The sequence below is a fragment of the Sus scrofa genome, chromosome 10 (genome assembly GCF_000003025.6).
Source record: "Sus scrofa isolate TJ Tabasco breed Duroc chromosome 10, Sscrofa11.1, whole genome shotgun sequence".
Classification (NCBI taxonomy): domain Eukaryota; kingdom Metazoa; phylum Chordata; class Mammalia; order Artiodactyla; family Suidae; genus Sus; species Sus scrofa.
In genome coordinates, this window is record NC_010452.4 from 6,463,773 (window position 1) to 6,480,480 (window position 16,708).

The 16,708-nt window shown below is 38.8% G+C and overlaps 1 protein-coding gene across 1 annotated transcript in view; it reads right to left on the reverse strand.

The window, feature by feature from the left end:
* Positions 1-16,708, reverse strand: part of USH2A (usherin) — an 837,143-nt gene that overhangs the window by 638,182 nt on the left and 182,253 nt on the right. The window contains 2 exon segments of the mRNA XM_021064292.1: positions 7,959-8,600; positions 12,330-12,525. Of these exon segments, the coding sequence (XP_020919951.1) occupies positions 7,959-8,600; positions 12,330-12,525 (838 nt within the window).

The window sequence follows — 16,708 nt, forward strand, 5'->3', positions numbered from 1 at the left end:
CATTTTTGATTAGCCATATTTTAAATGCCCTGCTCTGATTCCTTCTTCCTGGATGGCTTCCCCTGCTTGAATACCTTGCCAACTCCTATTTATTTTGAAAATCCAGCTCAGGAAACACTTTCTCTGCTAAAGTTCGTTTTGTCTCCCATCCTTCAAGAATGACTCAATCCCTTCACTTCAGCACTTCTCTCTACTGCACATTTCTAATATTGAAGCTATCACAATGTGTTTACATTTGAATCTGTTTCCCCTGCTATACCATAATAGCTTCATATATCTACGGTTCTCTACTTTTACAGCAGCACATGCCCTGGTGTATAGTAATTTATTCAACAGATGTTAATTGAGAAAAATGGATATATGAATGAAATGGATAAATGGCTGAAAGGATGGATGAATAGATGGATGGGTGGATATCTGCTCCTCTTTAAAATATCAGACAATCTCTTTAATGCTGAAAAGAAAACAGGAAACATAATCTGTGAGTCATGAGAGTGACTGATCAGAAGAGGTCAGATATCCGAGAGGAGAGCAGGAAATGTGTAAGAACCAGCACGATAAAGGCGAAATGTTACCTTTGCCATATCAATGGATAGGACAGAGCTTCAGAGAGAAAATGTCACCCCAAAACTATATCTCAGAACAAAGGATAACATAATGCGCTCATATAAGGGAAATTACTCTGTTGGACTATTCCGTTTTACAAAATAACCTGGTTTTCCTATTTATGTGAATATCCACAAGAAGCCTCCATAAGGATATTTTCTGAGAATCAAATCCAATAAGAACAGTGAATATAAATTAGGACAGCTCTGATTATGTCCTAGGGATTGCCGTACCTAGCTATGTCTGGGCATTCGTAATCCACAGCAAAACTTTTATTTTCTTTGTTCTCATTTTTCTCAGTCTTAATATTTATCAGATGTATGATGTAAAGTCTTTATCCTACATCATGGCGACCATCTCAAAGACTACTCCAACTTGGTCCATGGAATAACCCCATTCTAGGTCCTTCAGTTAGCTCTTCACTTTTTGGTCACTGTAGCCTCCCACAACTCTGTTAATTTTAATTTGTAACTATTAGTCAAATTCAGTACAACAAGTGATATACCACAGGACCTGAAGCAGGAGTGTGAATCCTGGGTTGAAATAAATTTGAGGGTGGGGGGAATTATAAACATATGTAGGATTACCTATTTTAACTCACCCCTCAAATATTTATTAAGTGAATATTTATGATAGACATTGAGTTCTTCAGAAAAAGTGTACTCTTTCAGAGTACAGATTATGGGGTCAGATGTATGTGGACTTACCCATGGCTCTTCTATTACATAAGCTTCCATTTTCCCTCCTATAAAAAGGAAGCAATACTGGTCCTTCCATCATAGAAACAGCATGCCTGTTACATGGGATTTTTTAGATAAAACTATATTCCAGGTTCTGGCAACCAATATACTTTAGTAAATATCTATTATCATCATTCAAAGTTTCACTAGGCAGTTTTCGAAGAAAGTGGGCTTTCCTAAGTTTAAATAATGTTAATATCTTTTTTCCTAACTGTGTATAGGAAAAGATCCTTTGCTGGTGGTTTATTAAGGAAAAGGCTCTTATTCTGAGATCTTTTTGTGAAAAACATGTTAATCTGGAAAGCCGTTTGACCAAACACTAGGACACATGGCAATATTGGATCTCAACTTTGAGGCACTGGTTTTTAATGGATTATCAGCCATCTACTTCCAAATCCACCAGCAGGGTCTTGCATGCAATTCTGGTTTACGAGCTCATTTCTTAACAGATATGATATGCTTCTTGATGAAACAAGATACTTTCCTTTACCTTCTAATAGTCTGTATGAGTTATAAAAGCAAACCAAAAGTAAATACCAGAGGGAGGCATGAGGAATTGTCCTATTAGCACAAAACATGTCATGTGAAGCTGTTTTCATTATAAATTAGCCTTTATTTTATTCCAAAGCTGCAGAGTCCTCAATAAACCCTCTCTGCCTCTAGTTCTCAAGGACAAGGGTGGGTCACTGGCTCAGGATGCCTTGACACCCTCCCCTGCCTTTCTCTGCCTGGCCTCTGATTAAGTGGCTGCTGCTAAATGCTATGAGGTCATCCAGTCCTGAAAAAAACAAACCAGAAAAACATATTTAGTGCTCTATTTATGAGTATGGGGATGTGTACATTCATATGTGTACACACACTCCAAATAATTTTAAATTAAAGCATTTTTAAAATACTTAATGGAGGTTAAGCAGTATTTTTAACCTCTGTTCAAGTTATTGAATGGCATATTAAAACCAATGTGGCTCTAATGCACCTTCTAATGTGCACTGCTGCTTTAACAAATTGCCTATAAATTTTCGTTGAATTAAGCCTATTCCTTGTACATTCATAGTAAGGTTAGGTTAATAATACATGAGGTTTCATTAGACGCACCTTCCTTAGTAATGCTTTTTAAAAAGTGGGACAAGAGTCCATGTGCAATAGTCTAGGATGGCCAGTGATGATTACAATCACCAATGAAAAAGGCAGGCTGGAGTCCGAAGGTTGCCTCATGCACCTGTCTACCCCAGGCTGCTCCCTCTGCACTCCACTGCTCCTACACATCAGCGAGGTGCTCCCCTCTGCAGTGTATGATCCAGGGCTCCCAGATGTACTTAAAGAAGGAGAAAGCAAGCTTCAGACCGCCACAGTGCATTTTAATGTGCGCACTGCAGGGCTGGCTACTGTGAAGCATCTGTTTATAATAACGCTCCTTCAGAATCAGGGTTTCTTTTTTTTTTTTTTTTTTTCCAATGTAAATTTCACAGGCAAAGACAATCAAACCCAGAAAACAAAATTCAAAGTAGTTTCTGAAGCTAGAAGAATGCAGAATCGGGGGGGGGGGGGAAGAGGTCCACAGGCACACTTTGACTTTTCCACAGGCTACATGTATGTGTACAGAATATCTTGTTTTGCTTAAAAAAAAGGCATGAGGTCCTTAAGCCACTGTTTTCTTTCCTCCCTTGCAAAGTAGAAGGCCGCATCCTCCCTGTATGGAGCTAGAAAAGCACTCACAGGCTTGCACTATGCCAGGCCTAAAAAGAGAAGGCAGCCCTTGAGTTATTTTCCAGTGTAATTGGTCACTGGTTCCAGAAGTATACGCGGACCCTACCCTTCCCCCACCCCACGGAGATGTGTTCCATCTGGCTGGAATAGAGCACTGAGCAATCTGAAGAGGAGTTCCTATTGCGGCTCCGTGGGTTGGGAAACCCTGACTAGTGTCTGTGAGAAGGCAGGTTCAATCCCTGGCCTAGGTCAATGTGTTTAGGGTCTTGTGTTGCCTCAAGATGCGGTGTGGGTCCCAGATAGAGCTTGGATCCCATGTTGTGTGGCTGTGGTATTAGGCCTGCAGCTGCAGCTCTGATTTGATCCCTGGCCTGGGAACTTCCATATGCTGCTGCAGGTGTGGCCCTAGAAAGAAAAAAAAAAATCCGAGGAAAGCAACAAGCCTTGTGGGCTGGAGAGAAATGAAGGATGATCTGGAAATGAGTTCTGGTAGATCACAGGCATTACACATCATAGGGACCATTAGAGGCCGTCCACCCTGTTGTCTAGTTAACAATGATGGAAAGCCAGTGGACGGTGGAGTGATGTGATCTGGCTGAACTTTGCTTTGTTGTTTATTTTTGTTGTTTTTTTCTCTTTAGGGCTGCACCTGTGGCACATGGAAGCTCCAAGGCTAGGAGGTGACTCAGAGCTGTGGCTGCTGGCCCACACCATAGCAACCCAGATCCAAGCCAAGTCTGCAACCTATGCAGCAGCTTGGGGCAATGCTGGATCCTTAACCCTCGGAGGGAGGCCAGGGATCAAACCCACATCCTCATGGATACTAGACGGGTAGGTAACCCCTGCTGAGCCACAGCTGGAACTTCCTGATGTGGCTGAACTTGAACAGCATCACTTTGGCTGTTTGCTGGGAAGACACTAGAAAAGGAGAAAGAGGAGAAACAGGGAGTTTAGCAGCTGTTGGACTCGGCCAAGAGAAAAATGACCATGGCTTAGGCCAAGATTGGTAAAATGAGGGTGGTGGGAAGGGGTCAAACCCTAGATCCGTATGAAGGTAAAACCAACAAGATAGATTTTAATAAGAGACTAGAGTTGTGGGGGAAGAGAGTCAAGCACGGCTGCAAGGATTTGATCTGAAAAGACGACAACCGAGAAAACACTAGGGTAACTTTCTCAGTAAAGCATCATTGACAGAAAAATTTTTTCCTTCTGAAGTCCAAAAAAGAAATAAAAGGAAAAAAAAAAAAAGAACAAAAGAGGAAATGGTAGTCAAAGACAGATATCCACAGGTAAAAGCGAAGCACTTGCAAGTGGACAGGCTAACAATAAGCTTTGCTTCAGGTTGTGTAACTCAGGGGAAAAAAATGAAACGGAACACTCCACGGATTTCTGCAGGCAAGTGTCTTTCCCCAAACAGAAGGTTTTCGCTCTCACATTTTGAGGGGAGACAGTGAGTTTTCTCTTCAGAAGTTAAGCCAGAGAAGACTTTTACTCAACAGGTACAGGGCTGAAGTGCGATAGTAAACATGGGGTGCTGGCGATGGTTGGTTTTATAGGTCAAATGGGCTGGATTTGAGGTCCGGTTGTCCAGTCAAACACTGGCCTAGATGTCGCTTGAAGGTATTTTATGGATTTTCCCAGGAAATAAGAACAGTCACCTACAGACAAAAAGCCCCACGAAATTCCCAGCAAAATTATTTTACAAAAAGTATGTCGTCATGGAATTTTCTGAAATGAGGGATATAGAAATGATGAAGCTTCTGGGATGTTAAAGTAAAAGAAAGCAAACAAAATCTAATGAGGATTGCTAGAAGATAATGGTGAAATAAATTTAGCACTATGCAATAAAGACTATTTGAGAGACATTCAACATTCAAAAAAAAATTACTTTCCTCATATACTCCTTGTTAGGAGCTGCTGGAGCATTTATTCTACCAAACACGCAAATAAACTAAGAAAAATGGACACGCAGGATTTAGGAAACAGGCATCCAACACAGAAGAAATGAAGGGAAATCTCCAGCACAACTGCAGAAGGAAGACCGAGGATAGAACCATGCAGCAGAATTACAGACCCACAGGCTTACATCAGAACAGGCGCATGAGAAGTTTGGATCCTCCCGTAGGCAGATAAATCATGTAAATTCAGTGGGACACACACACACTGCATATCCTATTGGTTCTGTTTCTCCGGAGAACCCCACCTAATACAACTGCCCTTGTTAAATCTCCTGATTATTTCTCATTTCAATTAACCAAACCACTTCCTGAGTGCATGCAATATACAAGGAATTATTTTTAGCAGTGTGGCTGGGTAAGTTGAGTAATGCGATCTTACTCTCCCAGATATGAAGGGAAATAAGACAAAATGCCCAAATAAGATTACTTTAAGTCTGATAATTATTTTGATTAATAGTGATGATTCCCACTCTATATCCTACTTAAAAGAGAGGACAATTTGCCAGACGCCCTTGGAGAGGTGTTTTGTGATATCTGTACTTAGGCAAATAGCTACTAAGAAAATCATTCTCCTTAAAAAAAACAAAAAAAACAAAACAAAACAAAAAAAACACCTATATCAGATAAATCCCAAAAAGAAATGGATCAGGAGATTATGAAGATTATTATTTTTTCCAGTATTTTAAGTTTTTAATTTAATTTTTATTTTTTATCAAAATTCACCTACAGATAGTTTTTAAAATCAGATAGAACTTAAAGGCTCAGGATGTAGAATGACAGCCTACTGCTCCATTCTTCTCCCAAGAATTTCCCTGCCTGGAGCAACCACCTTCAACTCCTTTAGATGTTTCTTCTGACTCTTATTGCTGATTTCTGAATAATATCCATATATGGTTCCATCTCAACTTTTAAAATTTAGATGACTGCTTTCTTTCTACGGAAAATGAATGTATAGCTCTTTATACCTCCTCAGTAACCCCTTTAGTTGGTTAAATCAATATTCAGAGATTATCTTATTATGGCTATATAAATCTGTTTCACAGTTATGCCATATAATGTGCTTGATGATATTTCCTTTCTGAAAAATTTGCCTCTGCTTCGTTTTCTAGGAATCTCTTACGTATTTCCAGGAATCAAACCCTTCTATAGAACTCTACCCAAGAAATCTCTTGGTTACTTTTTTCTTTTTTTCCCCAGAATGTCAGTCTACAGGAGGATCTGAATCCTTGGCCCTCATGTGTCTAGTCTGACCCACTGATCTCTAGATCCATTGCACAGCTATATTCTAGGTCAGAATGAAATACGCAGTAAACTTTTAACCATGGATAACGACTCAAAAGGATATCACATTTGCTCTCAACTTTTGCTGGTTTTTAAGAAAGAAGGATATTTAAGTCATAGCTATTGGTGCAGGAAACAGGCTACCTTACTTCTAAAATTAGAGCTATTAATATGCAGTGAAAACTATCATCTTAGGATATATAATAATAATTGACTGCAAATTTGGAAGGATAAATCTGAAGTAGGCAGTAGCTGTCTTGTCGGCCACCTGCCCAGCTCTCAATAATCGTCCCCTTTTCTGGGCTCCTCTCCGCCTTGCTCCTACCTGAAGGAGTGGCCCCTAGAAGCCATGCTTGTTTTATGGGATCCTGACACCGCTGATCATAGTGAATTGGCTCAGATGTGGCCACCCTAACAAAATGGAGTCAATCAGAATTTCCCTCTTGGAACTGTAATCAAGAGGCAGCTAAGGACTCCCTGGATAGCTGGGACTAGAACTCTAAGAGACTACAGGGAATAAGGGTGGCCATATAACCACGCAGAGAGAGACAGAGAAGCAGCAGAGAGTGCCCTTCTGCAGAAACAGATACAGGGTGGGAATGAATGAATGAATATTGATCGGTGGGCATTTTCTAGCTCCCGAGTCCTGACTGCTTTGCTCCATATCAGGTTTTGTGGGACATTCAGTGCTAAGACAGCCCCCGTTTATCTTGAAGCTAGTTCGAAAAAATTTTTTTCTGATATTTTCATCTCAAAGAGAATGAACTTCTCTCAGTTCTGTCTCTTTGGATGTACTTGTCACACTGACCAATGTCAAAAGAGACACTTAGCTCAGATGTCTTAAGCTAAAACCCTTGCCATGCAAAACAAGACTTCCCTCCCGCCGCATCCCTGGCAGGCAAATCACCCTTTTGAATTCGCATCACTCTCATTTTCACAGGTTCAGGTCGCTCGGAGCCAATTTTGCTAGATGGGACAACAAGTAATACCAGCTGTTCAACAAGTGACAAACCTTTATATGTATCATAACATCATGATGACTTTTCTATAAATGAAATATATTGCTTTGGTTAAATCACATAAAGTCAAGGAGAAAGCCAAAAACAGGGTCCGTCTTTCTTCCAGTTGGGGAACGTGGAAAGACGGTCACAGTAGGACAAAACAGTAGCCTAGTTTATTCATTGGACAGCACTTAAAAATAATTCTAGATGTTTCTATAGGATGCCAGCACATATGGCACATTCAGTAGAAACACGTGGTCAGCTTTTATTCAGAAAATCAGTTCATCACCTGGATATTTGGCATTGAGTAGATAATCAACACAAGTTTCCCTTTCTCTGGAATATAAAATGCATTCTTGCTTTTCTTAGATTTTTTTTTTTCAGTTGTTAAAAGGAGGTTTATTTCAAGTTGAGGAATTAAAGTCTCAATTATGAAATGTGTAATTGGCTGGCATTCTTCTAAAGGTTACCCCAATACAGCAACACACAGGTGCCACATAATCTTGAAAAAACTAAAGAATTGTATCTCTACTAGCTAACGATATAAATACAACAATGACTAATTTTTTAGACACCCTGACCAAGAACCAAAGAGGAAGCGCCCGGAAGTGGATAATGAAAAGAAGGTCAGCATGTGCCGAGAAGGTGACCCCTTTCCCTCTTACCTGGGAGACACTGATTACACCTTCTTCCTTGACGGTTAGGTAAACACAGGCACTGGCCACTGACTGGGTCACAGACGGTCCCGGGTACTGTCCCCAAGGTGTCACACTCACACATCTGGCAGCCTTGAAATTTGCCCGTGGTCAAATTGTACCTGTGAGGCTCACACTGATTGCAGTGAAGACCTGTTACTCCTAATTTGCAAGGACACTGTCCTGTTGATTTGTCACACAGCAGAGAGCCATTTACTGTCCCAGCCTTATCGCAGTTACAAGGCAGACAGAGGAAAGAATGATTTTGCTGGAGGTAGAAGTATCCCTCCAAACACTCGCTGCACCGTCTCCCTCCGACACTGGGCTTACAAACGCACTGTCCTGTCTGAGCATCGCAGACCGTGCCAGACAGGGACCCAGCTAGGTCGCAGTCACAAGCCTTACAACCCGCGGTGTCCAAGCCATAGAAGTGTTCTCTGCAGGTGTCACACTGAAGTCCTTTGGCTTCTTTTTTGCACTCGCACTGCCCAGAAAGAGGATTGCAGAGTTTGTTCACTGAGCCATGGAGGTTACACTGGCAGGGCTCACATCCGTCATCGTTAAAACTTCGGAGAAATTTAAATCCAAAATTGCAATGATCACATCTAAGCCCTAAAGACAGAAAATGTGTTTAACAAACCAGAGATGTGAAAACAACTCCATGCAAGCTTTCAAGCTAGCTGAAGCACAAACCAAGCTACTGCTGACATTTAGGACAAACATACAGGGTGGAGTGTGTTTTTTCTTTTCTTTTCTTTTTTTTTTTTTGTTTTTTGTTTTCTTTCATTTTTTATTTTTATTATTACTTTTTTTTGTTGTTGTTGTTGTCTTTTTGCCATTTTTTGGGCCGCTCCCATGGCATACAGAGGTTCCTAGGCTAGGGGTCCAATCGGAGCTGTAGCCACCGGCCTACACCAGAGCCACAGCCACTCGGGATCTGAGCCGCATCTGCAACCTACACCACAGCTCACAGCAACGCTGGATCCTTAACCCACTGAGCAAGGGCAGGGATCGAACCCGCAACCTCATGGTTCCTAGTCGGATTTGTTAACCACTGAGCCACGATGGGAACTCCCAGGCTGAGTGTTTTTTCACAGTAATGCCGGAGAGGGCTGACTGCATACTCAAAATACAATGGCAACACTTAATTTGACACTCATACACCACTTTATTTTGTAATGTGCTTTATAAAACTGTTTTTATTTCATAAGGCAAAGAGAAACGCTTACTGCAAATGCTGCTTCTGTCATACGGACTGGCCCTCTTTGCTTTATTCAGCAAACATCAGAACCACTATTTTGAAAGATTTTAACTCTATTAGAATTGGTATTCTTAGTTATTTCACATTAACACGGTATGTTCATTTCAAAGCAGAGCGGGAAATACATTTTCAAAGCCACACAGAGGAATTAAAAATTACATTATTTTCCTAGAAATCAGAATCCTCTAAAAATGTTTAATAAACATTTTTATTGGTTAAGCTGATAACTATTTTTGTGTTAATAGTACGTATACTTACTTGTTAATATCATATATTTACATAATTAATATGAATAAAAGTTATCCAGAGCCATTTTTATATCAATGTTTCTATATGCTCCTATAGCTCATCATTTTCAATTAATATGAATTATGCTTTCCTTGGCTCATAAAGCAATCACATTGCCCGTCATATTACACACTAAGTAAATTCTGCTGTTTCTATTACTCCTTTTTAAAGCTGTACCTACATTTCATATGCATTTCATAGACAGAGAAAAACACTTTATCACCACCACTTAAATCTGACAACTTCAAGTTTCAAAAAGAGGATTACAAGGCAAAAGAAAAACCTTTTTTTTGAATAGTAAATATCGAGTTGAAAAATACTTCCTTTAGCTATTAGTTCTCACATAGCCATGAATTTAAACAACTGACCATGTAAGGTTGAATCGATGGAAACATCCATTTCAAGCTATAATAGCACTGAAAAAATTTGTCCTAAAATAAGTCTCACACACACACACACACACGCAGGAACCCCTATGCAGAAAAGCCTTTCCTAAACTGGAAGGAAAGGCATAATATATATGTATGTATGTGGATGAAAATTCAGAACTCCAATGGAAGGCAAGTTCTTTAACAGTGATGAATGACTCACCTAAGGCATATCATTTAATTTCAATAAGGAAAATAAAAAAGGACCACTATTGCCGCAAATTTTAAAAATAACTGTATTGTTAACAAGAATTATGACTCATTTTGAACTATTAAAATTGGTCTACATGGATTCATATCATATCAGTTTTAAAAATATGCGCAGTGCTTATTTGAATATGCCATACATATTCCTGACAGGTAATCTATTCCTAACGAGACTCAGGAAGGCCTACAGGGCATCACATTCGGTGTTAACAAGTACAGGCGAGTTAGCACACTTGGCATTTAATTCACATTCTTCTCCCTTTTTATTCTAGATGAATGACCTACTTTAATAAAATTATTGGTGCTCATGTATTTTACTGGTGATGGAATCATTAGTAAGATTTAACTGTTTGGTTAAATCTAACAGTTTGCTTTCTGAAGCACATACAACACACACTGCTATTTTCTGTGGTTTTCTTAATCATATTAACAAGGTAAAACAGAATAAAAGCCACTTGCTAGAACCTCTAAAAAAAGAAATATAACACACACACACACACACATCTTCCTGCAGAAAATTACCTGGATCAACCAGTAATATAGGTAAATGGCAGGAAGGCTGTAACAAATTAAGTAAAGTTTTAATTTTTTTTTTCACTTTCTCCAGCTCTGGACTCTAACCCATCACAGGAAGGCTTTTATTGATAGAGGGCTGTCATCATTTGATTGTCTCTAAAGGTCTTTCTTTAAATGTTATTTTCACACCTTGAATTGAAAATATGTCTTAAAGAAGAAAGGATGCTATAATACATTGAACTCAAATGACTTCAGTCCGTATCACAGACAACACTTACACCAAAAAGCGCTTCTCTTTATAAGTATTATTCCTTTTTTTTCCCTGAAAAGTTAGCTTTCGTATGTTTGAAAAGCATAAGGGTAAGATATGTTAAAGATTTTGATATGATTTTTCTTTCTCTTCTATAAAGCAGAGAAATTTTGTGTAATACCATAAGCCAGGCCCATACTCCTGTTATTAAATTAAATGCTTGTCTAGTTGAATTATATAAAAATGATGCATGCATATCCACATATATAAAAGATAAAGAATTAGCTTTAGTGTTAGATCGCAGAAATGAAAATGTCACTCCAGATGGTGTGTTCCTATGTATGCGTATATGCAGGTGTGCGGGCGGGTGGGTGTGTGTGTCTGCCAGGCATATTTTATTATTATAAGGTTCAGGTCAGTGTTAGGAAAACCACGGCAGGCATGGCGTCTTGAATGACAATAGAAAAAGGTAAAGGGTCTTTTTTAAACTTCCTGTACCAACCAAGACATGTTCAGTTATAATACAAGACTCACTTTATCAGGAAACTTTCATAATATTCTCATACATCAAAATTTCAAAGTGTATTATGTACATAGTGCATTTTGGGCACTTGATAAATTTTGTCCTTATGTGGCTGTGGTTCCGCTCAAAAATGTTGGATGTAATAAATTGCTATAATCAAATCTAATTTCTGAAAAATACCTGTGGGAGTAACAAACAAAAAAGCACGTCTTGTATAAAAAAATGATAAATAACACCGAAGGTAGCTGTTTATTATAATCAGCTTGGCACTGAATTACAAAATTAAAATTATGTGGCCCTTTATAACTAACCCTCGCAATATACATGATCTGTGGAATTATGTTGACTTATTTTGCATTTCATAGGAACAGTTCAAAGAAATATAATAGAAAAAAATGGAAAGATTTATCACAAAGGACCCTGTAGCACAGAATATTTCGAAAAAAAAAATCCATTTATTTTGGTCTATTAAGAAAACTAGCATGGAAATGATTTCCTTAGAACTCATTAAGTGTAAAACATTTTGAAAAAGTGCTAATTTTCTAAAAGAAACATCTATGCAGTAAGCAAATTATATTTTTCTCTGACTTATTAGTATGGGATCATGTGAACCAATGCATCCTGGAATAAAGAAACTTCTAAGGGCTTGATTAAACTAAGCTTCAAGCTGTAGTTTGATACAATTATTAATTTAGTCATTTTGAGACAGTTAATTTCATCCAAATCGTTTTTTTTTTTTTTTTTTTTTTTTTCCTCCAGCCTGTCTTGAGCAAGGAAATTTGCTCTACTCTTCAGTTAAGAAATCAAACACAGGTTTTATCCCAGATGGTGACAGAGATGTGACTGTAAACTTCTGCATTACACGTACCGATGACATTTGCTTTGCACTTGCACTGGCCTGACTTTGGGTGACAGGTAATATCTCCATTCACCGTCCCAGAGGTATTACAGTGGCATGGGCTGCAGCCCTCGGGATCCCACTCTCGCAGGTCATAGAATCCATCCTGGCACTGATTGCACCGTCTGCCAGACACATGTCTCTTACAATTACACTGGCCTCCGATCTAGAGAAGATACAACATTTTGTAGAATGATGAACGTATCTATTTTTAGATAATTTGCTCATTAGGTCCAAGACAGGGAGGGAGGGAGAGGAAAAAAAAAACTTTAAATGTGAAACAGACAAGAAGGTAATAAGGCATTTCTTCTTCTGACTCACACACACGGGAGAGCTTCAGCAGGGTGCATGTAGAGAACCGAATGAAAATAAAGCCCACAGAGATCAGGAGGAGATGACTAAAGGGGAAGGGGAATTAAGCATTAAGCACCATATAAAGAAGTCAAAATATAGTCTTGTGGAAACTGAAAATAGCAAAGGGCCAGCAGTTAATTTAGTCTTTAATCTCCACCTCCCTGTTTCATTCTTCTCGTTTCCTCCTGGATCTAAACTCGCACTATGCAAGCCTGGTGCTTAAACCAAGGGAGAATCTTTCTATAATAACCCTATTCCGTCAAGGTCTGAACTATGTTTAGAATTAGGTTCTTAAGAGCATCCACTGAGGTCTACGGATACTGACACCACAAACAGTTTTTTTTTTTAACACACCACCACTCTTAGCAATATTTTGGCATATTTATGGTTCATTTACATTGGGGTTTAATCACATATCATGTTTCCCTGATTTACATTGTGGTAAAAAATGCAGAAAAGTTATCTGTTTTATAATATTGTCAACTAAAATAACAGCTAAATAAAGGAGTACTGGAATTCCCTCTGTGGCTCAATGGGTTAAGAACGCAACTAGCGACGTTGCTGCGGCCTTGGCTGGCAGCTGCAGTTCCTATTTGACCCCTAGCATGGGAACTTCCATATGCCGTAGGTGCAGCTCGAAATATCAAAGCAAGCAAAAAATAAAAAATAAAAAAATTAAAAGGAACCTGTGTTGCTTCCAGCTGTGGCTTGGATCTGGCATCTGAAGAAGTAGAAAAACTCATACTGAGTAAAGTAAGTTAGAAAGAGAAAGACACATTCCATATGCTCTCACTTACATGTAGTATCTAAAATATGGCACAAACGAGCCCATCTACAAAACAGAAACAAACACACAGATGTAGAGAACAGACTTGTGGTTGCCAAGGGGGATGGGGGAGAGAGTGGGATGGACTGGAGTGAGTGGATGCAAACATTTAGAATGCATGAGCAATGAGCTCCCGCTGTACAGTGCAGGGAACTAAATCCAGTGTCTTGGGATAGAGCATGGTGAAAGATACGACAAGAAAGGGAACGTATATGTGTGTGTGACTGAGTCACTTTGCTAGACAGCAGAAACTGGCACAACAGTACCAATCAACTACACTTTAACAAGAAATGCTTAATTAAAAATTGGTAATATACCAAATGTATGCAGACTCACAGGCACGGAGCAGCACTTAATAAATGATACCTATGATAGATATCGTTTTTTAGAAACAAAAGAAGTATGTGACCCTTCAAGAATATACTTCCAAAAACTCAGATACAACGCTTTCCTGTTTGTTTGCTCTGTGATCGAACTCCTCTAACACTAACCCTAGGTGCCCTATTAATTTTCTTTGGCTGATACTATGTCAGCAAATAGGACACAGGCAGAGCCTTGAAATGCTTGCAGATTTGGAGTTTATTCTCGCTGGCTGGGCTGGAAACCATGAGACCACCTTGTAAACAGGCTCAAGAGATCCTGCTAGAAGAACTAAATGTCTCGGCGAATAGCTTCTCTCACCACCCCAGTTAACATTCTGCCTGACAACCACTGGATGTGCGAGTCAGGCCTTCCTAGATGACGTGACGGCTAGGAGATGAGCTAGCTAAGCGCATTAAATAAAAGAGCTCAGAAAAAGGTCAGCCATGCCAGCCCAGGCCACCACTGTACCAAACCATAGAATTCTGAACCAAGTAAATGGTTTTTGGCATTTTAAGCCACCATTTAGAAGAAAAAGTTAACGGATGCAACGCATTGACCAAAACTTAAATTACACTTCTATACCTACTGCCAAGTAGGCTGGGAAATGTGGTTTATTCTTTGTGATCACATGGCCAAATGATACTGAAATTTCTGCTAGTAATGCAGAGGGGAAAATAGATAACAGGGCACCATTACTGTCTCTGCTAACAAACAGATATGTGTCCATACTTCCTGTCAGAGAAATTTTCCACCTCTGTAAGGCTTAAAACACAAGCTTCATTTGTAACGTTTGGTCTTGGATGCTTTCTGTCACATGAACAATGAGGGAAAAGGGATGACCCCACGACCTCTAGTTAGACACCTGAAAATAATTTTGATTAGACTGGCTTGGGTCATAGTTCTACTTTTTCCAGTTTCTTAAGGGGGAAGATGTTTCTTCGAAATGCTTTTTCTCATATAAACAATTTAGTGCTTTTAATATTGCATAAGTGCTGTTACATCAGCATTCCATAGTTTTGATATGTTGTGTTTTCATTTTTATTCAGTTCTAAATACTTTCTAATTTTCCTTTTCCTATTTAGCCACTAGGTTATTTAGAAGTACATTAGTTTCCAAAGATTTAGGGATATTCCATAGATTATTCTGTTTATTGATTTCTAATTTAGTTTACTAATTACAGCCAGATAACATATCTTATACGAGTAGAATTCTTTTAAATGTATTGAGACTTGTTTTGTGGCCCATAATTTGGATACACCTTGATAGATGTTTTGTATAGAAAGTGTGAATCCTAATGCTGCTGAGTGTTCTATAAATGTCAATTAAGTTGCTTGACAATACTCTTTCAATCTCTATACTTACTGATTTGCTGTCAATTTGTTCTATTAATTATTGAGAAAGGAGTATTGGATTTTCTGCCTATAATCGTGGATGTTTGTATTTCTCCTTTCAGTTCTATCAGTTTTTGACTTGTATAGTTGCACTAACTCTGTTGCTTGGTGCATACATGTTAAGGTATTTTTGGAGTTCCCTTGTGGTACAGTATGGGTCTGCCATTATCACTACAATAGCATGGGTTGCTGTGGTGGCGTAAGCTCAAATCCTGGCCTGAGAACTTCCACATTACAGGTGTGGCAAAAAAATTTTTAAAGAGACATTTTTGCTAGGTATAGAATTCTACATACACCATTTTTTTTTCTTTCTGTATTTTAAGTATGTTGCTTCACTATCTCTTTGTTTGCTTTATTTATTTATTTTGATCCTTTGTCTTTTTAGGGCTGCAGCCGTGCCATATGGAAGTTTCCAGGCTAGGGTCGAATCAGAGCTACAGCTGCCAGTCACAGCCTACACCACAGCTGCTGGTCTATACCACAGCCACAGCAATGCTGGATCCGAGCCATGTCTGCGACCTACACCACAGCCCATAGCAATACCAGATCTTTAAGCCACTGAGCAAGGCCAAACCTCACAACCTGATCAAACCCACAACCTCATGGTTTCTAGTTGGATTCATTTATGCTGCACCACGATGGGAACTTCTGTTTGCCTTATTTTTAATAGAGACTCTCATCATCCTGATAGTTTTTCCTCTGTAAATAATTTATTTCCTCTGGATGCTACCTTTATCATTAAAGAGAAAATTATTGCTAGCTTGAAGCAATTCAATTATGATGTGTCTTTTGCAAAAAATTGTGTTTTGTTTGTTTCATGTTTTTTCTTCTTCTTGGGTTTTCTTGAGTTTCTCTGGTTGGTGGTTTTGTGATTTTCATTACACAGTATTTAGAACGTCCAGTCATTAGTTCTTCAACTTTTTCTGTCTCTATTTTCACCTTTCCTCTCCTTTGAGAACTACAATTACACTTGATGTTGTCCCACAGCTCATTGATGCTGGTTTCATTTTTTCTCAATTAGTTTTTCTATGTTTAATTCTGGATAGTTTATATTGTTAGGACTTCAACTTCACCACTCTTCTCTCCATTGTGTAAGTACCATTAATTCCATCCAATTCACTTTCATTTTATATACTGTAGTTTTACTCTCTAGATTTTATTTGTAACTTTTTTGAACCTCTCGTGGATCTATGCAATTTTTTGAATATCTAGAACATAGTTACAATATCCATTTTAATGTACCTGCCTGGTAATTCTAACATCTGTTTCAGTTCCAGGCCACTGATTAATTTTTGTTCTATAGATTGTATTTTCCTGATTCTTTGCATGTCTGATAGTTTTTTTTATTGAGTGCCAGACATTGTGGATTTTTTCTTTGTGGGTGCTAGATAGTTTAGTGTTCTTATAAATATTCC